Source organism: Trichechus manatus, unplaced genomic scaffold (genome assembly GCF_000243295.1).
Source record: "Trichechus manatus latirostris isolate Lorelei unplaced genomic scaffold, TriManLat1.0 scaffold00173, whole genome shotgun sequence".
NCBI lineage: Eukaryota > Metazoa > Chordata > Mammalia > Sirenia > Trichechidae > Trichechus > Trichechus manatus.
This window is the reverse complement of record NW_004444109.1, coordinates 2028242-2054510: the sequence shown is the minus strand read 5'-3', so window position 1 is coordinate 2054510 and position 26269 is coordinate 2028242. Positions and strand designations below refer to the sequence as shown.

Below are 26269 nucleotides of genomic sequence, written 5' to 3'. Positions count from 1 at the left end.
GTCTGTTATGGGCTGACTTGTGTCCCCCTAAAAGATATGTTGAAGTCTTAACCCCTGACCTGTGAATGTGACTTTGTTTGGGAAATAGGGTTTTTCTTTTGTTATCAGTTAAATTAAAGAAGGTCATACTGGAGTAGGGTGGGTCCTAATCTTAGTATCTGCTGAGTGGTGTCATAAAAGGGGAGAACAGACATGAAAACGCAGTCTCACAGTGGGAAGACATCATGTGAAAATACATCTTCAAGCAGCAAAGGAACGTTAAGGATTGCCAGTAGCCACTAGAAGCTAGGAGAGAGACACGGAACAATTCCTCTCTGAGCGTCCTCAGAAGGAATCGACAAGGCTGACACCCTGGTTTGGACTTCTAATCTCCAAACTGTGACAAAATAAATTTCTCTTCTTCAAATCCCCCACTTTGTGGTATTTTGTTATGGGAGCCCTAGGATACTAAGACAGTATCTCTAAAACATACTGACGACAACATTGCAATGCCTAAAAAAGGTGTTCAAATTTTCCTCACTGCTTTTTTCTAAAGTTATTTGTTTAATATAAATAAATTCCATATATTGCAATTGATTAATAAGTCTCTTTTAATTAATAAGTCCTCCCTCTATCACTCTTTTTCCCCCTCCCTTGGAGGGAGGTTATATGTTCTGCAGAATTTCCTACAGTCCATTTCTTATAGCTACTAATTAATTATTAATTGATATAAATTATTACAGATTGATTACTGAAGTAGAAGTAAAAGAAATGTGAATGTACTGGAGCCAAAAAAGTACACTAGAGGACCACATCAACTATGACCAGCTACAGAATAAAGACACTACTTGTTAGTAAACTAAAGAGAAGGAAAGGGAAAGCCTATAGAACAAGAACTGTTCCATGGCTTAACTATGTAAATATATGATCATATCTTGCTTTTCCACCAAAGGACATTAAAATGCTAATGAAGTAAAAATCATAAGTGTATAGTATAAATAGCAAATCTGATAGTACTCACCAGTCTTCATTTCTAATAAGCGCTTTTTCTTTTGCTGGCGTTCACGTCTTTCTTTCTCTGCTAACTCTTTGGCTATTCTGGCACGTTTTTCTTTTTCCTCTGCTTCTTTTCTTTTGATGTTCTCCTTTATTGCTTGCTATTACAAATAAATTTAGAAAAATAATTAATTTTAACCACAGTGTTTCCACAAAAAAAGGAAAATTATTAACCTGAAATTATACTATAACTATGAATAACTGTCTTTTAGATAATAGTTACTTCTTACATTAGTAATAGTCTTTTAAAAGATACAGACATAAACCCTTGTTAAATATATTAAATACCTATAACTTATGTTTAAAACTTCTGAATCTTAGTGGAATCAACTAAGGGAAAGGAGGAAAACAGAAACTAAAAATACAAAAGCATATAATTCACAAATCAAAACTGTTTTCTCATATACTTTTCCAAAAGAGTGTCTAGAAATTGTATTAGAGTGTCCCATACCTCCTGTGCCCAGTAAATTATTGGATATAAGAAAAAATAACTGAGGAAATAACAGAGAAGAACTCTGAATATTTGACATTTCAAAAGGGGAAGACACCACATGAAGATACATCTATAGGCAGAAAAGGACTGCCAAGGAATGCCTGCAGCCACTAGAAGAAAGAAGAGAGACATGGAAAGTTCCTCCTTCAAAGCCTCAAAATGGCTGTTGACTGTTCATAGAAACCAGTAACAACATACTAACCATAGGAAGATTTCAACCGATGTAAGATTTACTCATTTAATTTCTTATTTTCTAAGTTTTATACAAATCAGGAAATCCCTCTCAAGTGGCATTAGTGGGAGTTAGTAGGTAAACATGGATTTTTGTAAGTGCCAACAAACGGCATGGAATTGCATTATGATTGCCTATATATGGATCAGGCACATTTTAAATGTCAATGAAACCTAGACAGGTTATCACTTTGCTATTTTTTTTACCAGTGGTATTAAATAGAAAAGTGTATAATTAAACTATAACAAGGAGGTAGCTTATGTTATTCTTTGGAATGTTTTAATTTCTTCTTTGTTGCAGCATTCTTAGTTTTTTAACCCTAGAGATAATACAAGTTCTTCATTAGAAATCAAGAATAGAGGTTAATATTATTGTCCGAAACAACAAAAGGAAAAGTACAAGGAAAAAAAGGAGAGACATAAAAAGCTGAGTAGAGGGAATATTAACTATTCATCTATTCATTTAACAAATACTGAGAAAGTACTAAATGATACTGTTTCAAGGTCTTCAAGTATTTATGTATTTAAAACAAATTTACGTTCTATGTGGCAGAGACAGGAGGCAGAGGCAGGCAATAAACAACAACAAATAAACGATACAGTATGATGAAAAAAAAAGAAACTAGAATAATGTCACAGAATACCTTGGGGGTTACTTCACGATGGTTGGTCAGGTAAAGCCTCACTCTCTGATTTGACATTTAACCTAAATCTTGAATCGAGCTAGGTAGTGATGATCTGAGGGAAGAACACACCAGACAGAGGGAATCCCTAATGCCAAGGCTGTTGGAGGTTTGAGAGATACAACAAAAGGCAAGTATAGCGGTACATGATGACGTTAGGGAGGTAGGTTGAGGCCTGATAATCTAGGATCTTCTAAGCCCTGCTGGCGCAGTGGTTAAGTGCTCGGCTGCTAACTGGAAGGTCGGTGGTTCGAACCCACCAGCTGCTCCCTGGGAGAAAGATGTGACAATCACTTTTGGTAAAGACTACAGCCTTGGAAACCCTATGGAGGAAGCAGTTCTACTCTGAACTATAGGGTCACTATGAGTCAGAATTGACTGGACAGCAATGGGTTTAAGCCAAGATAAGCGGTTTGGATTTCATTTTAAGATAATCGGAAAACCAGTGGAGACTTTCAAACATGAGAGTGTGAAACCAAGCATTCTTAGCACTCATCAAGCAACTCTGTTCCAAACTATCTTTTCAAAGATGTTTGTACAATGAACAAGCTTCGAAGATAGACATAGAGTCTATCTTCAGCAAATGGATTTGTGTATTGTCCAGTATAATAATGTCTCCCTTTGGGGCTTAGGTCAAAAAGGCTTATTGCCCATTAGTTCAGGTTCCTCTCTAGTAGCACAACTCATGATGAACACAGGTGTTACCTGGCTCTCTTTGTGTTGCCCTGTGGGAATCTGGGCTCAGGAACCTACAAAAGCGAAGATACTCTGGCTACTGCTATTGCTGTTAGTAATAAACTGTTTTGTCTTTGGCCCCACAAGGTTGCGTCTTCTGCAAGCACGCATAAATCCATGGCAGGCTAATGTGTTAGCTTGGCACTAGGTAAAATCTCAGATCCTTCACGGTTCTTGAAATTTATTAATACAAGTTATTATTAGTAAGCTATGAAATATTACTTAATACTAGATGTTTTAAAATATAATCATGCCAGTCTTCAAAATGGATTCTATATTCTCCATTCTGACATAAAATGGTGAAGCAATTGTTTCCTGTAATAAAACTACTAAGAGGCAGAGGCAAGATTGGAAATCTAGCTACAGTCTGTTTTTTCCACCATGTTGCTTCATATTATGGTATCACATGTTAAGTGGCAGTTTATGAGACAAAACGTGCTATAAAAATCAACAGGGGGTAGGAAGGCAGAAGAAGCCATCATAAACACAGAATATAAGGAGTGCAAAGACAAGTGTCTATATCTGTATGTGTGTGTGCATGTGCACCTGTGTATGTATGCATGCATAAGGGAGATGTGATGAGAAGACTGGATTATAGTAGAGAAAAAAATAAGCAAATAGTAAGGAATCAAAATTGTATTTCTTGCTTGAGGGAAATAATGTATCATGTAACTTATTTATGAATCTTATTTGTTAAAGTCTAAACTTTTCTGATGTGAATTTTCTACTTTAATGACTGGATGCATTTCAATGTGAGCTTTTAATAGACCTCTCAGTACCAGATATAATTGCCACATCCTTTTAGTATATCATTGGATAGTAAATAGTCAAAATTACTTTCCAGGACCTATAAAAATAACATTTACGCTTAGAAATAAGGTCTGAGATAGTTCTTAAAGTTATTTTGTTTTATGGAAAACACACTATTGATTTTCATTTAAAACCTCATCTTATTTAAAACATATCTTATTCTGACTTTATAACTATTTGGAGAACAATGTTAGTTTTAAAAATACCAATGGACAGCATAGAAATAGGTATTTATTCTGAAACTAATATTCCAGTTCAAACAGTAATCTGCTATTTTTTTTTTTTTAATTCTAAGAAGTAGTCTAAAACAGAAAAACTAAATGGTTAGAGAAACACATTATTCTAGCTATAATTGCCTCTTAGTTACTTAGTCCTAAATACAAAGCCAAGGAGGAAATTTAAGAGTGAACCAGACATAAAGATAGTTGGCTATAAAACATTGATTTTTTTTTTTTTTTTTTAAATCTTATTACTCTTGACCTGGTTTTCTATTTAGTCAATTGCCAAATAAACTGCCTGCCACTGATTACTTTCAGCTATGTATTGCCTAAAGAAATTCTCTGAGTGTTTGCAGAATTCCTGAGATAGAACCTCGTACATGTCCGTCTCTGAAAGGTTTGGGGGCTTACCAGCCCACAGCAATGACTGCAGAGGGTTTCAAAACTTCAGGCACATTTTTGAGTGTTCATTTCAAGGGAATCAATAACTTATCTGAGTTCCTTATACTCAAATGCTTTTTATGATTGACAGCAGATTGTATATTATCTATATAAAAATACATAGGTATATTAAAAATATATGTATACTAAAAATATAGAGAGATATGTTAACAAATATAGGAGCTCTGGTGGCACACTGGTCAAGCACTCAGCTACTAAGAGAAAGGCCAGCGTTGGAACTCACCAGCCAGTCTGCAGGAGAAACACGTGGCAGTCAACTTCCATAAAGATTTAAAGACTCAATGGCAACAGGTGTGGTTAACAGATATATGTACGTGTGTATATATGTGTGTGTACATATATATATATATATTTTTCCTGGAAGTAAACCATATGAGTTCACAGTTATCCCCACCCTCCATGATTTGTTTTCTACATAACTAATGTTATAACAAGAACTTTGCCACAACTACTTTAAATATACATGATACCATTATATACGATATTTTCTTCTCAGAGAAAGCAAAATTTCCCCAAGAAGTAAATTTAAATCAGCGTGTGTGTGTGTAAAATTTAGAAGTGTCTGGCAGAGAGTAATGCTCTATAAGTTTTGGCAATTATTATCAGAATCATTATCTTTGAGTTTTATGAAAATATGTAGACATCTGTGACTTGCTTTATTTACAACACTATGTTTCTCAAAAGGCAGTCATTTGAATAGAACAAGGGGATAATGCATAGTTTAAAATTAGGAAAGGTGTATGTCAGGGCTGTATCCTTTCACCATACTTATTCAATCTGTATGCTGAGCAAATAAGCCAAGAAACTGGACTATATGAAGAACGCAACATCAGGATTTGAGAAAGACCCATTAACAACCTGCGCTATGCAGATGACACAACATTGTTTGTTGAAAATGAAGAGGACTTGAAGCACTTACGGATGAAGATCAAAGACTATAGCCTTCAAGATGGTTTATACCTCAAGATAAAGAAAACAAAAAACCTCACAACTGGACCAATAAGCAATATCGTGATAAACAGAGAAAAGACTGAAGTTGTCAAGGATTTAATCTAACTTGGATCCACAAACAACGCCCACGGAAGCAGCAGTCAAGGTATGCCCGACTCAAGCCGTGATACTTTCAATCACCTCATATGCATGCAAAAGCTGGACAATGAATAAGCAAGACCAAAAAAGAACTGATGGCTTTGAATTACGGTGTTGGCGAAGAATACTGAATATACCATGGACTGTCAGAAGAGCAAACAAGTCTGTCTTGTAAGAAGTACAACCAGAATGCTCCTTAGAAGGAAGGATGGCAAGACTATGTCTTAACATACTTTGGACACGTTCTCAATAGGGATCAGTCCCTGGAGAAGGACATCATGCTTGGTAAAGCAGAAGGTCAGCGAAAAAGCCCCTCAACGAGATGGACTGACGTAGGGGCTGCAACAATGGGCTCAAAGATAGCAATGATTGTGAGGATGGCACAGGACCGGACAGTGTTTTACTCTGTCGTACATAGGGTTACTCTGAGTCAGAACAGACTTGATGGCACCTAACAACAACAACGTTTCTCAGGTTTATACATATTTTTGCGTGTAATGATTTGTAGTTCTTTAAATATTCTGGATACTAATCCTTTGCCAGGTGTATGTTTTACAAATATATTCTGGATTGTGATTTTAACTGTACTTTATGTTGTCCTTCAATAAACAGAAGTTCCTGTAATTTATGTAGTCAAATTTCTTTTTTCTTCACTGCTGGCACATTTTGCACCTTGTTATTTCAAAGACATAAAGATACTCTTCTACATCTTCTTAATGTTTTAATGTGTTCACATTTCATAATAATACATGTCATAATAAATATGACATTTCATCAACTTTAAACATTATAAAATTTAAAAATATTTATCTGAGGTTAATACTGCATGTTAAACAGATAGTATAAGGGCTAGGATGAGGAAGTATGGAATCGTATTGTCTTGGTTTGAATTTCCAACTACCACTACATAGCTGTGTGACCAGTCCTCTGTTTCCTATTCGGTAAAATAGGGAAAAGAGTATCTGCTTTATTGGGACACTGTATGAATTAAATAAGTTAATATGTGTAAATGGCTTACAGCAGTGCCTGGCACATAGTAAACCTTATATAGATGTTTGGAATTATTAATGTTATTATCATCATTATTACAATATCATTAATGGAGTGCCTCAAACCACAATTAGTTAACTAGTAACAATTCATGGAAGAGCCACTTTCTAGCTTACATCAGTTACATATGCTTCTATCAAGCATAAGGCGGAGAGTTAAATTTTCATAATTCCTATGAGAACATAAATGTTTTCTATTCAGAGATATTGGAATATGATGATCCATTGAGTTGACTGGAAGTATTGTCAATGGATGCATAGTGGTGAATTAGATACGACAGGCAGGATGTAGCTCTTGACCTCAAGTCTAGCTACTACTAAAAATTTAATTGACATACACAGGCACATTGTTTTTAATATTCCTAAATCTAATACACCTTTATGAGATTTTATTCTGGAAAAGAGAGTTAATTTTAGTTTCTTATGTTTTTTCCTTCAAGCACTGTTTGCACTTGAAATTAGATATTGATGATAAATTAACTTAAAATATTGCTCAATGATATAATTAATAGCTGTTTTAATTTTTTCCCAAAAGCAAAATTAGGAAAATCAGTATGTGCATTTTACCTCACTCCCAAAAGCTTCAGAAATAGTCTTCTTTGCCTTTACTTGACAGATACATCAGTCTTATTTTATGTTGTGAGATAAAATTGCAATAAAGCATAAAATATAAAAATGATATTAAATACAAGTAGACCGCCTCAGATTCCTGACTTTTTGATGGTACCTCATCTCTATTTCTGAGTCTTAGTGCATTTAAATGGCTTCATCCACCTAACTCAACATTTTCCAACATATTATAATACCCAGTATATTTTTGTGCCTTAGAAAACTAGTGAAGATTTTATAATATGAAAAAAAAAAAGTTAAAACACTTACAAATGTCCACTTGTTCAGAGCTGAGTTTTTTTCAACATTAATGAATACAAGCTACGTAGCCAGGGATCTCTTTAACAAAGATTTAAGTACTAAATTTTTGTTTGAAGTCCTTAAAATGCTATAGAGAAACTGAACTTAAATCTGCATACTTTCGGGGAAAGGGGAGTGCTAGGTACTAAGAAAACACAGGCTAATGCTTTCAAAGTGGACAACTGTATAAGGGTTCAGCACTTTTCCAACAAAGGCCCTGCTCAAAGTTTGCTTAATCGTAAGCAGAGGCAGTGCTAAACCATACTTAATGACTATTGCTGGTTGTCAAGTCAGTTCCAACTCACAGCGACCTCACGTGTAGAGTAGAACTGTTCCATAAGGCTGTTACCTTTCAGAAGTGGACTGCCAGGCCTGTCTCCTAAGGCAGCTCTGGGTCGGTTCAAACCACCAATCTTTTGATTAGTAGTCAAGCACTTAACCATTTGCACCACCCAAGGACTCTTTATTGACTACTTTCTAGAAATTCCTGATGACTTTATCTTCAGGAAAGAATGGAAAATATGTTTCAATTTAAAAAAAAATTAAAGCATGAATTCTTAAAAAAAATTATTTTGTTTTGTAACTAGATATAAAAATTTATTTATGCAAAAAATAAGTAACAACAACTTATAACTACTTGTAGAAAATAAGTTTATTCTTACAAACTTTTTTTTAATAATAATCACAACATAGATGTTTTAGAAAGAAATCTAGGATGACTGGTAAAATTAATCAAAATAATTTTTCTATATTACCAAACCAAATAAAAAAATTCTATCAATGAGGATATGAGATCCTGATAATCTATGCAGTGGCACAAACAATTATCTTAACATTCAATACAAAGTGTTATTAGTTGAACTTTTAATGATCATGAAACTTATAAAAATGGGACACTAGACACTGAGAAGCAAACTAGAATGTCCCAAAGGACGTTACACTGTTCCAGCTTCAAGTTGATCTTTATTGTAAAGTCAGTCTCAGCTGAAGCAACAGATTATTTATTAGCCCTTCAGGGACTCAACACTGTTGACCCTTTAAAACTATGCTATGAGTTTGTTTGCAATTCCTTCAAACACTGTAAAATTCTCAAATAAATGAGATAACTGAACCTAATGAACAACTTCTCAAATATACAGAGCATTATACCACCAAATATAATCTCAGAATAACAATGGGGCAAATGAAGACAGGAGCACTATATGAAGACTCAAGATACACTCTTCAAGTTGTAAGCTCATCAAAATAAGCAGGATATAAGATGTTTCATATTATAATTACACAAGGTGGCTCAACACCCAGCCATAGGTCTTGTACATGATTTGCTTTCCTTTGACAGCACATAGTGAGTGAATCAGTCTACAAGATTTGAGGAGCACACAGGAAATGCTTACTTCTTTGGAGTTGCTGTTGGCCAGGTGGTTGGTCCACATAGTAGTCAGCATGAAAGGCATTTAGAGTTGTCAAGCATCAAATTTGTATAATTTAAATGATTTGGCAAAGTGAGTTCAAGAAAATATTGCAATAAAAATACCTTTTGAATTGGAAGATTTCATTTTTGTTTGGCAGTTCACTACTTTAGTCAGAGCATTCCACAGAATAGTAAATTGTATTTGATCAACAGATGCATCAACATTAAACAGGTTATCATTGATTTTATATTTTTGCATTACAGGTATTTCAATTGTCTAAATTAAAAATCAACTTAAGGCCTGCAAATTACAAGAATGACAAAACTTTAACTGGATGAAACATAATTTTAATGAATTGTAGAAATAATCTAATGACAAAATTATTGATAGAAATTGTTTATTTAATTCAAAGTATTCCGTATGGTAGCATACAACAAAAAAAGGGATAAAAAATACTTTAAATGTCTATACGTCTATACTGTCACAATGAAACAGAAAAGGTGAAAATGACTATACTTCTACTATTTGTAGACAGCTATCTTGTTTTGAGGATAGATGTACATTATGTCATTCTATCTTTAAAATATAACATCCCTAAGAAACACATGCTGTTATTATCAGGAAAGTGTGTCTCAGCAGGTTAAGTCACTTGCCCATAGTAATATAGCTAATAACCAGCCGAGACAGGCATCAAATGCCAGAGCCTGCACTCAACTACTGCTGTCTCCCCACTAGGGAGGTAAAGAGCAAAACATAGCATTAAAAGTAAACAAACAAACAGGCAAACAAAGGGGGTCAGGCCTATCTGCTGCAGAATTCATCCATCACTTAAGATTTGAAGAAATCAGAGCTAACTATTTCTCTCTTTGATTGTCATTACACATAATTCAGATCTGAGTTATATATGTGAGGAAACAAAAAAGTTTAGTGGGGGAGGGCAGACTGGACATTATGGATTAGAAAATAATAACTGCAAAGTTCTGCACAAATAATAGATACTAGCGCAAAAGAAAACAATACAAAACTCCCCTACTCCTTCTATGTGCAACAGTAATCCTTTTTAAGGCAAGGATTGCTTTCTCCCGCCCTTTAAATCCTAACCCCAAAATGGGGTTTTCAGATTCATAGCAACCATATAGGACAGAGTAGAACTGCCCCACAGAGTTTCCAAGGAGTGGCTGGTGGATTCCAACTGCTGACCTTTTGGTTAGCAGCCAGGCTCTTAACCACTGCGCCACCAGGGCCCCACTTAGGGTCTTAGGAACTATTAATAAAGAGGGCTGTCTAGCGGCCTTTTTCAGTACGTTAAAATTCCATCAGAAAATGTTCATGTGCTCAAAAGAGAAGCAACATGTGCCAAAATGACTTTTTTAAGCATAATCATCAATTCTATACAGGAATATATGTTATTGCAAGCTGAGAGGCTCCTAATAGCATTTATTTATGTCTAATTAAAATAGAAAAATGACACATACTTGGAAAGTATAATTTGGTGGAAAAATTTTTTTGAAGCATGTTATCAAGAAGGGGACAAATAACAAAGGGGTCTGAAGAGGTGAAAGCATGCAGAGTATTTCTATATTAAGCAAAACAATGTGTCAGATTAAATTTGCTGAAGGAACTAAGGATGCTGTCTTACTGTGCTAAAAATTTTGGTTACAGAGAGAGACTAGCAAAAGAACTTCCACAGATCAAAACAAATGACGTGTCATCAGGATGAGAAATGAAAGTATTAAAGAAGAAGAAATGTTGTTCAGGCCCATGTGAGTAAAATACGTCAGAGCAAGATTCCCTAATATGAATATGAATGGGAAGTCAGACTAGGACATACACTGTGCTTCAAGGCCACAGTGACCAGTGGGAGATGAGAAAATTAGGTCTAAACTACAAGGACAAGTAACAACGTGCTATGGTATTGGATAATGCACAGGGGGCATGGAGGCTGCTAACAGGATGCAACAAAAACTCCATAATGAGCCCATATGACTTTATAAAATCATGTTAGTATTTATTAATACAGGGAGATTGGTAATGGTGTGTGACAATGGATCTAACACCAGAGACAAGTGGATAAAAGATTATTACTGTATACAACACAACACTATACAAAGAAAGGCACAAACTTCACTTGGTATAAGTTGATGTCTGGTAGAAAACTGATTTACCCAACCTATAGTATGAGGTCAAATATTTCCACCTAATATCTCTAAGGAGTCCCGATGGTGCAGTAGTTAAGAGCTTGGGTGCTAATCAAAAGGTCGGCAGTTTGAATCCACGAGCTGCTCCTTGGAAACCTTATGGGGCAGTTCTACTCTGTCCTATAGGGTCGCTATGAGTTGGAATCAACTCGAAGGCAATGAGTTTGGTTTGGTTTTTTAATATTTCTAATTTGAACTTTATGCTTCACATGAATCCTACAGGACATAAAAGTCTATTATGGAAAAGTGCTGACTCTTCACCCTCACCTCCATCCGCATCTCAGCAACAAGGTTTTACATTCACAGTCATCTAATTCTTAAAAGTGAATATTTTATACTTTGAAACAGAATTATATCTGCCAGCATTCTTCTATCATGGACACAATGGACACCAAGGGACAAGAAAATAAAGTATTCCTGGTGCTGAGTCCCTACCGTAAGTTATTAAAGACACCCTTATAAATTACACTGTCTTTTCTTACAAACTCTCTGAGTAGAAGTGTACAGACTTTTGAGTCCAGCAGGTCTCCATTCAAATCCTGTTGGGTCCCATCAGGTACACTCCACCTCATAGCAACCCTTTAAGACAGAAAAGAACTGTCCTGTAGGGTTTTCTAGGCTGTAATGTTTACGGGAGCAGATCACCAGATCTTTTCTCCTACAGCTGCTCGTGGGTTCGGTTAGCATCTGAGCTCTTAACCATTTCACACTAGGGCTCTTTAGGTTCAAATCCTAGCCCCTACCAATTCTGAAAGGTTCCTGTGTGGTGCAAATGGTTTGCCCTTGGCTGTTAACTGAAAGATTGGTATTTTAAAACCACCCAGCAGCTCCATGGAAGAAAGGCCTGGTGATCTAGTTCCACAAAGATTATAGCCATTGAAAACTCTATGGAGCGCAGTTCTACTCTGCAACACATGGGGTTGCCATGAGTTGGAGTCAGCTCAAGAGCAACAGATTTTTTTGTTTGTTTGTTTTTTTATCAATTCTGAAGCACCTCTGCAAAGGCATCAAGCTTCTCTAACTTGCAGTTATCTCACATGTAACAACGTGCATCTCACAAAAATGTGGGGATTAAGACAATCCACATAAAGCACATAGCACAAAGTCTAGCAAAATGAAGCACTCAATCACTGGCAGTTTTTTTTTTTTTTTCCTGTTGAAGATGGTCAATAAAAATAAAGGTAAGTAAAATTATAATGCAAACTTATTCCCTTTTTCTTGGGAAGCTGATTAGTAGTTCTAAATAGAAATCATACCTGCTAAGCATATTACCTATAGTCTACTATTTAAAAAAAAAAATAAACAAATCCCAGTTGAGACCCTAAAGCAGAAAAGGGGTTAGTTAAACTGCTGTCAAAATGAACAGCTGTTCCTCAGAGGAAGCTACAAGATCATGAAACTTCTCCCCCTTGGTCTACATGGCTTGAGGCAGCAGGCTGGAACAGATGTTCTTTAGCTATTGTAACAAGGCTCTCACAGAGCAAAAAAATAAACCTGAAGAGTTATATCTATACAAATTAGTTGTAACACTGATGAGTAATTGTATGAGTTAGTAAAAGGTAAAATAAAGGGCTTTGAATAAAAGTGAGCCAGCCTTTAATTGCTTAAGTTTAAATTCTCAGGCAATCCTACAATATAAATGATAAATAAGTTATTCACAGATGGAATTACTATTACACATAGAAGTGACCACATTTTTATTTTTTGGGGGGGTTGGGTTTCAAGTTAGTCCTGTTTAAAACAGTTATAGTAGCCACACATTTAACAGGAGTGAATACAGTTCAGCCATATATGGCAGGGACTCCAGAGCCAGACTACCTGAGTTAGTGTCCCAGCTCTATCACTCACTAGCTGTATAATGCAAGCAAGTCACAATCCCTCCACGCCTCAGTTTCCTCATCTGTTAAATGGGAGCAGTAACAGTACACATAACCTGATGGGGTTATTGTAAGGATTAAGCAAATGAATACAGGTAAGGGTCTTACACTAGTACTTGGCATTTGGTTGGCACTATCTAAGTATCAGCTATTAAACATGTCACCGATTACAGACAGAGACATCTGTTATTCAACAGATGCATCTATTACATGCCATGAACTGCATTAGAGACACAAAGGTAAACAAGAAAGACACAGGTCTTACTAGAGAAAGCAGAGTCTGAGGAGAGATCAGAGGATGAGTATGAGAATTTAGCTTAGCAATGTAAGGAAAGAGTGCTCCAGGCATAGGGAACAGTGAGCAGAGAGGCCTGGACTTGAGAGAAAACATTGCATGCAAAACTGCCATGGTTGGCGGTGGGTTTGAAGTGAGGATGGTGGTTCCAACCCACTTACATGTAATACAAAATGCATCTTCACCTATGGTCAAATTTGCTCATTCACGACTAGGTGTATACCTCAATATCAGTGAATACAGTAACAATGTAAACATCTTTTAACAGTATTTTTTATAAAAAAGAAAATTGTCTATTATATTTATGTGGCTTTCCAGATTAATTAAAATTCAACACATTAAAATTCCATATCTGTAGCTACAGACCTAATTTTTTTCATACTGACTCATTCAAATTAACCTAGTTTCCAAAATTGAATAAGAATTAAATAACCACTTAAGAGATCACAAGACTCTGAAAAACAAGATATTTATCTGCCATAATCTGAGTTGGTGGTGAGTGTTTAGAATTGTTTATGATGGGGTTGGTTTTTGCAATCTTGACACCTGAGTTTTTCCAAAGATTGTCTAAAATTCAAGCAGTACAACTATACATGTAGTCCCCAGCTAACAACACATTCCAGTCAATGAAGAACTTGTGACCGTTTTTTTTTTTTTTTGGTACGTCTCATTGTTACTAATATGTATTATATACAATGTTGCAGAGCATAATTTGCTGGTGTTGTCATTCTCAGATGTTCATTCACAGATGGTCAATGTTATGATTTATAAAGATACTGATTATAAAACCACTGCTGTCGAGCCGATTCTGACTCATAGCGACCCCATAGGATTTCCAAGGCTGTAAATCTGTACCGAAGCAGACTGCCACATCTTTCTCCTGTGGAGCTGCTGGTGGTTTCAAACCACCGACCTTTCAGTTAGCAGTCGATTGCTTTAACCACTGTGCCACTAGGAGGCAATAATAATGAAAACAAAAACAAGGTATTCGACTTACATCAGAAATGACTTACAACGGAGTAGTTGGGACAGAACCCCATCGTATTTAGATAAAAAAAAAGGAAAAACAGAGAACAATAACATACCTGTGCAAAATTTTCACCACCTTGGATATAACACTTTCTCTTCCAGATTTCTTTATGCTTATTTTATCCTAAAGAAAATTTCATCTCCAAATTTTAATTAGATGAAAAATGTTTCTTATAGTTAGCTCTAAAGATTTTTAAGTTAATAAAGTATATGTGGGTGTACGTGTGTGTGATAGCACCTGCTTCTAGGATCCATGCAAACTTTGAAGTAGACAAAGTATAGCTATCATTCTATTTACCCTTCTTTCTTGAGTCACTCTCCTATTCAAACACTTTCTCCCTCTGCACACCACTTAATAAGAGAAATGTCATGCTACCGACAGAATGCCCCAAACCCTCTGTTCCTGTTGGATCCCAAGAAGATTTGAAAGAAGACCTGGATTCAAATCCCAGCTCGGTAACTTACTAACAATATGGCCTTTGTCCCATTAGGAAATCTTCCAAACATCAGTGGTCTCATTTGTTATACATAACACAAACTATATAGAATACAGGAGCAGTCTAACATAGCATTGAAGAGGCACTGGAGGAAGACCGCATCAGTTCAGTTTCTAGTTCACCCTTTTATAACTGTACGACATTAAGCTAGATATCTTCCATCACTGATTCTCAACTTCCTCATTTACCACAGAGAGATGGTTAACAGTGAAAAGATGTAGCGTTACTGTGAAGATTTACTGAGATAATACATGTGAGGAATTTAAAAGAATGCCTGGTTCATAAGAAATACTCAATATATGATCCAAAAAACCAAACCCAATGCTGTTGAGTCGGTTTTGACTCATAGCGACCCTATAGGGTTTCCAAGGAGTGGCTGGTGGATTCAAACTGCTGACCTTTTGGTTAGCAGCCATAGCTCTCAATCACTGTGCCATCAGGGCTCCCAATATATGATAAGTATTAATATTTCATATATCCATCTTAATACTTTTATGTATACTTTATTAAGTAACTGCCAAGTGCCAGGAACTATGATAAACATTTAATATATATTCTCTCATTTAATACTTAAACACTTTTATGAGAAAGGACTTAACATCTCTTTTTACAAATAAGAAAATCATGACTCAGGGAGTTTAAGTAAGTGTTAAGCCATATAACTAACATGGAATCGACACCTAGCTCTTTCAGACTCCAAAACCTATGCTATTTCCACTAAGCCATGCTGTCTTATAAAATGCTATAAAAATTAAATTATTATATAGCATGTGACACATACAATAGAAATGTCTCGAGTACAATTAGTATCCAAATTCACTTCTGTATTAAAAAAATAATTTAAAGAATCATTTTGAATTTGTGGGAGAAAACAAGTCAGAGCTGTGGGCAAACATGTACTTACTGAAGATTAGTTTTTCTTTAAAATATTGAATTTTTTTTATTCAAACGCTAAACCAAAGCCACTGCTGTCGAGTCGATTCTGACTCATACCAACCCTGTAGGTTTTCCAAGGCTGTAAATCTCTACAGAAGCAGACTGCCACATCTTTCTGCCAGGGAGCTGCTGGTGGTTTTGAACCGCCAACCTTTCAGTTAGCAGTCCAGTGCTTTAACCACTGCACCACAAAGGCCAGATAATCATAAATAAGTAATTATAACAAAGTTTAATAAATTCAGCAAATAAATTACCTGAGATTAAACAGAACCAGTTTTTGAAATTCAACCTTCTTTCTCTTTACACCTCAAAACTTTTTAATCTACAGTAACATTTGCTGAAATACAGAAATGACTTACCCATCTATTAAGAGTAACATAATTTGTCATTGTAGAAATGTATCACCAGTTTCCCTAGGGAGTCAACAATGCCTTCTCACTTTAATACGTGTGGGGTTCCCTCCCCCTACCCCATCTAATCAGCTAATACTTTTCAAAAGATCTTTTTAATACCTAAATGAAAGGATTCCACATCAAAGACCTGACCTCCCTATTAAAATATCTAAAGGAAACCCTAGGAATGTAAAATCCATTCACAGGAAATCACAGGTAGCTTATTGAACAATGCATTAAGAAAAGAAAAGGGGAAAAAAGCTTCACAAGAGCTGCAGAGAATTTGGTAAAACTGTACTACAAAAATACAAATTTATCTTAAGTATAAAGAAACAAATTCATAGCCAAAAACTTATGACAAAGGTGCTCTGCAGTCAGCCGGGAGGGGGGCCTGTATGAAGAACTTCAGAATTTGTCACTTTTTCAATCAAAATTTCTGATTACAGCTTAATGTTAGAAAGACCAAAAAGAGAACAAACCACACATTTTCCAATAGATTTAAATCTGAAAATTTTAAAGCAAACTGTCAACATCAGGAAAGGTAGGTTTACTACAGGCAACAAGAGTGGAATGGAGTAATGAAATAAATCAAAGGAACAACAGGCAATATATTATAGATAAAAGTACTTTTTGGAAAACAAATACACACGTATATATATTTTTTAAACATACCATGAATGTGGTTCTGAAGTTATTCAAGTCGGTCAAAAAGTCTTCCACGGACACCTTCTTCACATCAATAGCATAGTATTCCATTATACTCTGGTATAAATTTTCCATGTTCTCGTGTAATTTGGAAAGTTTCTCATATTGCTCTTTTGCACTGATAACAAAGCTGTATATTACAGTTAAGGTATTCTGAAATTTACAAAGTAATGCTTTAAGACAAAAACCTGGAAATCCAATGTTTTAGTCTACTTGTTAGGCACCATTACAATATTTCCAAAATTCCAAAATTACCTTTCATAGGTAACCATTCTTATAAGTTAGTCTATATTGTGCAGCAATACAATCTTAAATTCAGTTTCTAATCACCTTTAGCAAAATTATCAGAAAACTCAAATGTTTCAGTATTTAATATTTCTTTATAATTGAGTTCAAGGAAATTTTTCTTCCATATTGCCTATCTCTATAATCTCAGATGATACAATGTGATTTAAAATTATTACAGTTCAGTAGTTTCCACTGATAATTGCAAGATATTGACCTCAACAATACAGTCATCAAGCACAGCAGTTAAACTGGATAATGTGCTGTCAATTTCTAGCTTTTACACTTGATAGTAGTATGGCCATGGGCAAGTTCCTTCATCAATTTCTACATTTGTAAAGATAGAATAATATCACCTAATTAGCAGGGCTGTAGTAAGCACTAAATGAGTTAAAATATGCAAAATTCTTACAAAAGGGACTGGCATTTACTAAATACATAAAAATACCTGGTATTATTATTACTCACTTATTCATTTTAAGCTTTATTTAGATTCTAAAAGCTATTAAAAATAAATTTTTAAGAGTTAAATAAAAAACTTCTTATATTATGTAAGTAAATGAATGTTTCCACTTCTACCTTGGAAAATTGGTATGTAATTTCTTCCACGCATTATGTAATTTAAAATTATTACACATACACACACACACTTGTACACTATGTCCTTCTTTCACTTATTGTTTTTCTTGTTAGTTGCCATCAATTCTAACTCATGGCGACTCCATGTGTGCAGAGTAGAGCTGCATAAGGTTTTCAAGGCTGTGACCCTTCGAAACCAGATCCACCAGCTCTGAGGCACCTCTGGGTAGGTTTGAACCGCCAACCTTTCAGCTAGTAGTCGAGGAACTCCTTTGTAACAACATACCAAAAAACCAAACTCTTTGCCATCAAGTTGATTCCAACTAACAATGACCCTATAGGACAGAGTAGAACGGTCCCATAGGGTTTCCAAGGAGAGGCTGGTGGATTCAAACTACTGACCTTTTGGTTAGCAGCTGAGCTCTTAACTACTGCACCATCAGGGCTCCATAACAATAAAGTCAAGAGCAAACAGAGATAGAGAAGACTAATTTAAGGTTAATGTGATATCACCAAAAAAAAAAAACAAACCCATTGCCTCAAGTTGATTCCAACTCATAGCAACCCTATAGGACAGAGTAGAACTGCCCCATAGGGTTTTCAAAGAGCAGCTGGCAGATTCGAACTGCTGACCGTTTGGTTAGCAGCCACAGCTCTTAACTACTGCGCCACCAAGGCTCAGTGATAGTTGTAGGGCATTAGAAAACATTTTTTAAACAAACCATTGAATTTCTTTTTTGGTACAACAAATTGCTGACACAGTTGATACAGAGCATCAGTCACAATTGTGTATGGCTTTCATAATAAGTGGGACATTTGAAGAGGTGGAATATACAAAATTAAATTTACTGAATTCATTTTATTATCTTTGACTAATACAAAAGTATAAACAGACATTAGCAAAATTAAAAAAGAAAAGTCAATAAAAAAAGAGTAATTGGATTCAGGCCAAGAGAAAGAAACCAAAAATGGAATGTTTGTATCTAGAGAGAGCAATCTTCCACAATTTCTAAAAGATACAGTTCCTTTGGTCAGAGCTTTCCCCAATGGAGAATGAAATAAGAAAACTGATCTAAGCCCTTCATTTTGAAGAGAAAGAAAATTAAAAACCAAGGAAGAAAGAGGCAGCACTGCTTCCAGATAAATAGTGAATCCAGAGCGCTAGCAATCATAGAATTCTGTTAGAATTCAGCCTCCCCACGAGGAACTAAGGCATCCTAGTCAATCACAGCTTACATGAACTCATGTCAACAGTCAGTCCACAAATTACTTATTACCTTTCCATGACTGTTGCTGCTGTTTTGTATTATGCTCTGCGTGGTGATCTATATAGTATTTTAGAAGGAAGAGTGGGCTAGAAGGCAGGGAATTGGGATTCTAATTCAACAGCTGATTTTTTTTACGACTTAAAGAAAATCCACGCATCTTTCTGTGGCTCATTTATTAATCTGAATAGCAAAATGCTTCCTAACTTTTTCTAGAATCTGGATCATAGTAGCGCTAGTGATTATTGCATTTATATGAGATCATTTCTTAATCTTCAGTGAATAACAAAAGATTTTACATAATTAGTCAACTGAAAAAATTAGAATGTAACATAAGACAGGTTTCCATATATTTTACCTTATGAAATGTCCATATTCCTGAAACAAACTCACATTTGAAATATATTCAGAAACTAACATTAAATGGAACATATGATGCTTCATTTGTACTGTAATATAAGCATTCTCTAATTTACCTAATAAGTTCAGAAATCAATACTGGTTTACAAATTTGTTTTCCTATGTAATCTATGGACTGTCATCTAAAGTGATAGAGGCTATATCCACGTGAATTATTTATATTTTCTCAATCCTGTTTAAACGAGAAATTGCATCTATCTAAGCTTGTCCAAACCTATCATTCAAAGCTTTGTTCAAGTGTTCCTTTCCATGAAGCTGAGAGTGATCATTTGTTCCACTCAAAACATAGCATTTGTATCCATTGTACTAAAATGGAAATTCATCAGGCATATTCTTACTCCCAAACTATAATGAAGTTGTGATTTTTCCCCTTCTAATCTAATTCCAAGGAGTCCTGGTGGTGCTGTGGTTAAGCACTTGGCTGCTACCCAAAGGCTGGTGGTTCAAACCCAACAGCCACTCCTTGGGAGAAAGATGTGGCAGTCGGATTCCATAAAGATTACAGCCTTGGAAACCCTATGGAGGCAGTTCTACTCTGTCCTAGAGGGTCTCTATGAGTCGACAGCAATGAGTTTTGAGTCGAATTCCCTAGGTGTGCTTTTTTCATTCATAACTCTGGCAAATGTGGTTACCTCTGACAGTCCATTCTCTCGATGCTGTGTTCCACCTTCTTAGCTGTGTTAAGGCTAATCATCTGCAACTACATTGGTGCCAATGACTTACTCTTAAACTTTGGTGAGAGGTCTAACAGGTCACTTCAAAAGTCTGATTAAAGTTTTGGAACTTCTGTTCATAAAAAATGCACACACACACACACACACGCACGCGCGCGCACACACACACACACACTTGGATGTAATACTGAAAGTTAAGAGGGCCCCTGAATCATATTTATCCTAGACAAGAAGTGAAGGACACCACTTTGGTGGGTGCTTCTCTAGCTGCTAGTTATCTGCCCATCACATTGCTGATAAGGCTCTGTGTTTCAATAAAAGGCACTTCATAAATACCAGTTAATTTTATCATAACACCAGGGAATAACCCCATTCTCATGAATCCATTTGGTAAAAAGTTAAGATAAAGCTGTAAGTATTACCCAATAACATTTTTTTTTTTTTAGATTTCCAGATAAGAATCACAAGTAATGAAACATCAGAAACATGCCTGTGCATATTTAACAGAAACATTACGATTCTATTAAAAGATATAATGGAAAAGATGACCAAGAGTCAGAACCATGGAAATGACATGGTCTTGTTCTAACAGCAAGAGAGCTTTTAATTTTCTTATGATTGTTATCCATAAAACAATGTGCTCCCAAAGGAAATGAAGTGGAGTTTTTGAATAACTGGAATTACTCACAAGAATGGTAAAATTGTGATTGAACTGAAACAATTTTGGAAACAACCAAATTAATCCTTAGGAGTTTAAAATGATTGTCTGAGAGGATGGAATAACTGGTTATGTGAGTGAGGCACTCTGCATCTGCATTGACAGGCTACTCTCTCATTAAGTCATTGCTTGATGATGATACATTCAGATAAAGAATCATCATCATTATCATCATCCACAAGAAAAAACAACAGTAGATGTTCTTGTGTCAACTGTTAAGCTCCAGATAAAAGCAAAGTCCATGTTAGTAGTAGTTAGGCTTTACTTTTCTTCTCCCCAGTATCAAGTTCTATATTTGCAAAGAGTTTTAGAGAAATATGTGAGATATTCAACAAAATAAACATTTGATGAAATTTATTACAAACATATCAATGTATGTCCAATTATTTTATGTTTTTGCAAAATCTATCTTCTTTTCCTTTACCAAGAATAAAGCCAAATTCTCAGTAATTTCTACTTGAAGCACTATAACATTCCCCTTTGAAACCAGTTCTGTGTTTAAACACATTGTACCACAAGTATTTAGGGTTGGCCAACTAAGTAGCAAACTAAGATTTGGAACTCCAAAGGAGATTATTCTTCTGATAAGCTAGTATTGCTCATTCCCAAACCACCTACTACAAATAGATTCTATATTAATTGTTAGTTCTTGTCCTCATGGTTTCACTTCCTCCACCAAGGATGTCCATTACTTCATTAACACATCTTATAAGGACTAACTTCAGTTAGTCCTCGTGTCTAGTACCTTGTATGGATCTTCTTAAGACCCAGGATCCATTCATCCTACATTCATTCATCTCTTCATGCAATAAGTGTTCATTGAACTCTACTGTATTCCAGACACTCTTCTAGGCACTAGGGGAAACAGTAGTGAACAAGATAGGCAAAGTCCTGGCTTTAATGAGCCATACATACATTCTAGGGTGTGGAGACAGATAATGAAGAAGTAAATGGGATTTTTCAGGTAGTGGTAAGTATAACAAAGAAAATAAAAGTTTGTGATGTTCTATAGAGTGATGGGGGCTAGGGTGGGTAGTCATAAAAGTCCTGGTTAAGAAGGTGACACTCAAGAAAAACAACTAAAGATTTGACTATAAAAGTCAGATCAGTGAGCATTAAGTTGTGTAGCACTGTCTGTAAATGTAGTACGACTTCAGAGAAAGAAAAGTGCATTACACATTTGAGTATGTGTAGAGGATGAGGGACAGGATATTTAACCTGAGCCAAAAAGTTTGTTAAGAGCAGAATAAATGGAAGTCAAGAGGGGAAGAACAGAAGGAGAAAGAAAGGAGACAGTAAGAAGACTAATTCAAGAGAAGAAAAATCTACTATTACAAACCACCCAATTAGCCAACTTCCCACCTTTGCAACTAGGCCATGTCCTATAAACATTTATATTTCATTCATCCCGCCCTTTTATTTTACTTTCTAACCATAGTTCAGTTAAAGAAAAATGTGTGGAGCTGCCTTACCTGCAGTATGCTGTGTTTCGTGCAGTGTGAAATATAGAATAAAATATAAGTTTTCATCTCAAGAAATTTACGGGGATGGTTTTAGCATCTACCAGTAATTTCAGAAGTTCATAAGACATTGCTATAAAGTGGAAAAAACAAAAGCAGAAAGCCTGAAAATAAACTGCACTTCTGAAGAAGAAATTTAAAGATTATAACATAGAAAAGAGTTAAGTAAGTTGTCATGTAAGTTGTGACAAATACAGAAATATATAAATGTCTACCAAAATAATTTTTTCTAAGAAACTCAGGAGAGTCGGGCAGGAAAAGAAGAAAATAAAAAAGGCAAATACTTATGCAAGGAGAATTTCAGGAGTAAAGTTCTAGGATCTATTTGTTTTTTTCCTTAAAATAAGAAAAATCCCAGAATCTTAAAGGTCAGAAGAAATGAACAGGCACTGCATGACACAATGCTAGCATTTTCCTAATTTTCTCACCAGTAAGAAATTAATTAGCATGTCACATATAATAGTTTGTATATACCAATATTAGTGACCCTACTTCAAATTTGTGTTATGCATTTTTCAAGCATATATTTACAGTGGAACTATTACACTCTACTTACATTTGTACCAGGCTTAACAATTGGAAAGTAACATGATTATTACCAAAAAGTCAATGTGTTATGTATAAAATAATTGCATATACCTTTTAAAGGATGCACTAAATTCATTTTTTTTTTTTTTACATCACAAAGTGTATGTAACAAAAGAGTCTGCACTGGAAGTATAAAAATACAACATAATAAAATTGAATGCAATTATTGAAATTCCATATTATAACAAAATTACATCAATTACAATTTATAAACAATTCAATTAACAGATTGGTTAATAGTTTACTAAATCATCATTATTTATATATAGAATTGTAAAACTGCCTCCCTAATCAAAATACACATATTCTTTCAGAACTGGTTGATGAACCAAATATTTGAAATGTGCTTCAACTAACAAGCAATTAAATTTAAAACATAAACTAAGTTTGAGTGTTAATAATCTAAACTTTAAACACATTTTTATTCATTGTGCATTTTCGTTTCCAAATTCTTTCATTTTCCAAGATCTGGGAAGCTAACAATTTGGCATTTTAATAAGATCTGTATAAATGCATTTAATATTCAAAATCTGACTTGTTGTCAGTCCTAATTAAAGTAAACAAAGCTTTGCAATGAATGAATTTAATTACTTCGAAACTAGTATGTCTAACTAGATGAAAAGCAAACGAGTGCAATCTAATCTCGGCAAAGAATATTTATGATTATAAGCTTTGTCAATAGCAAAGTGCACCAACTGTTCATATATCTGACTTCCAAGAGATACATGAATGCTAATCAGTTCATTAGAAGCTTCTAGTTTGTGATATTTAGCGACAGGATGGAGTAGCTTTCTTGTCCATGGAGTATAATTGTACTCAGAATGAAAAACTGTTTCCAGCAAAGCATCATCCTTCCTGTTTCTGATTTCTTGCTGGTTGCTTTTTATGAGCTGCATACCTTTCAAGAAGCCAACATCATTCAGCTGCTTGTGTCATATGAATACAAGTATAGATAGGTCCTGAGATGGTCTGCTGAGCAGGATTCTACAACCTTTACTCCTAGCTCAGGAATTTATCTTATGTGTGCCAGAATCCAGAGCTTCATAATTAGTGTATTCACAGTGGATTACCAGAAGCTGTATGCAAGTGGAACCTTTCCTAAAATGCTTTCTATCTATAGGGAACAATAACCAGTACTTCAATTAACACAACTCAATGATTGAAATAATGAAGTGTCACATATAATATTTTAACACGATAAAATGACTGAGGGAAAGAAATTATGAATGATGAAACTGATATAGCTCTACAATAACAAGTTTATTTTTAAAAAGCATAAGTTTTCAAATGAGAAGGTACTGCAAAAATATATTTTTGATAGATAAATATAGACTTCATCTTTAGTTTTTGTTTTTTTTTAAAAAACAATTTCTCTAACATATTTAAAATGGCCTAGTGATAAAGGCACCCTGCCTAATAGAAGAGGAAATGAGATGGGTAGGAAAGATACTAAAGGAAACAAACACATTAGCTTGAATTGATTGTTGCTGGAATGCCTTTTTATGGTATTTCCTAAAAGAGACAGTGAAGAAGCTAAAATTGAACTAACTCACAATTAAGATGAAAGTGTATATAATAAAATCTATGATAAACCAAGTAATAATCTTGATTCACCCAATCTCTGGGGATAGAAAAAAGAAAAGTAGTCATTTTATTTCAAGTACCTTAGTTTAAAATAAAATATCAGCAGTGACTATAAGAGTTCATTTTAGAAGTGGGTTATCCTTTCATATAGAACTCAGAAGTCCATCTGGAATTTTAATAATGCAGAGTAGTAATACTTTATTACAATGCAAAAGATACCAGCCTCTAATTTCACAGAATGGTTTGCAAAGCAATTCAACATTAGTTTCAGGAAATAAAGTTTATTACTTCAGTTACTCATTAGAGATTAAGCTACAAAGTTAGTGATAACAAAGATAATTGAATATAAAGGAAACTTAAATTAAACAGAGGGACATATGCCTGTTATTAATTAAAAATATGTGTATGTCTGTGCATTTTATTTACCTATATTTTATTTATTACCACCTATACAAGTGGTAATAGTGACAAATTCAATTCTGATTTTGGAACTATGCAGAATTCCTAAAGAAAATATTACATTTTCTGAAATATGAGTTAATCTCTAATATAAACTAGCCTTACAAAGTAAGCTGACTAGTGACACCAGCTTATAAAGTCTATATCTACTTCCTGAAACATTTTTAAACTATCCAAATCACACCATGACTTTAGATTCAAATTTCCTCAAATTCAGTTTTAATATTCTTTCAATGAGCCAACAATGTCAGGAGGAAATCACACATATGAAAGGAAAAAGATGAGAGAAAATATTATCATCGAAGCTGATAAAGAGAAAAAAAAAGAGTAAGAATCAACAGAAATACACTTGTGTATTATTCATGATATATAAACACTGTGATAAACTTCCATGTAATCAGGCAAAGGTTAAACCTTATACAATTTGGCACTACAGAATGATCTCTGGTTATGCAAATACATCTAAAACATTAAATAAATTGTAATTCTAGTTGACTGATAACTTAAGTTATTTAGATATCAAAAGGATATGGACATCTTTGTCACAAACTTGTCATGTGAGTCCTCAGGAGGGGGAAAGGTTTCCAAATCTTTCTCAAGCTGTTGAAGCTGCCTTCCCATCTGCTTCAAATTCTTTTCCAGCATTTCTACAGAGACTAAAAGAGAGCATATTAAATGCCTTGAAAGGACAAAGTTACAATATATAAAAGGTAAAATATGTCCGAAACAAAACATTGATTTAAAAAACTTCACAATAATAAAGAAAATATACTATAAAAAAAAGAAAGATGAATTGCATTAAGTTTAATTTTTTAAACTCTTTAAGTTTTAAATCTAGGAATAAAGGAAAATTAGTAAGAGATCCCTTAAAACATAAGAAGAATTTTAGGAGATGCTTGCATGAACAGACCACATTTAAGAAGTTTTGTTTAAAATTAGATTCCATGATCGCTACAATATAATTAGTCTATTCAGATAAAGAGTCAAAGAAAGACTATATTCTTCATAATTAAATCTATTTAAAGATAATTTTAACATTTTTAAAAACCATGACCTTTTGAGAGGGAGCAGTGAGTATATAGATATGGGGAAGATGGAGAAAAGTGCTCTCTAGGGTCCACG

General features: G+C 34.7%; 1 protein-coding gene across 2 annotated transcripts in view; it reads right to left on the bottom strand.

Moving 5' to 3' along the window:
- Positions 1–26269, bottom strand: part of DIAPH3 (diaphanous related formin 3) — a 516843-nt gene that overhangs the window by 169744 nt on the left and 320830 nt on the right. For both annotated transcript variants that reach the window (XM_004386838.2, XM_004386839.2), the window contains 3 exons: positions 25679–25803; positions 17023–17187; positions 1001–1136 (listed from right to left, as the gene is read on the bottom strand). In XM_004386838.2, the coding sequence (XP_004386895.1) occupies positions 1001–1136; positions 17023–17187; positions 25679–25803 (426 nt within the window). The remainder of the gene's footprint in view (positions 1–1000; positions 1137–17022; positions 17188–25678; positions 25804–26269) is intronic.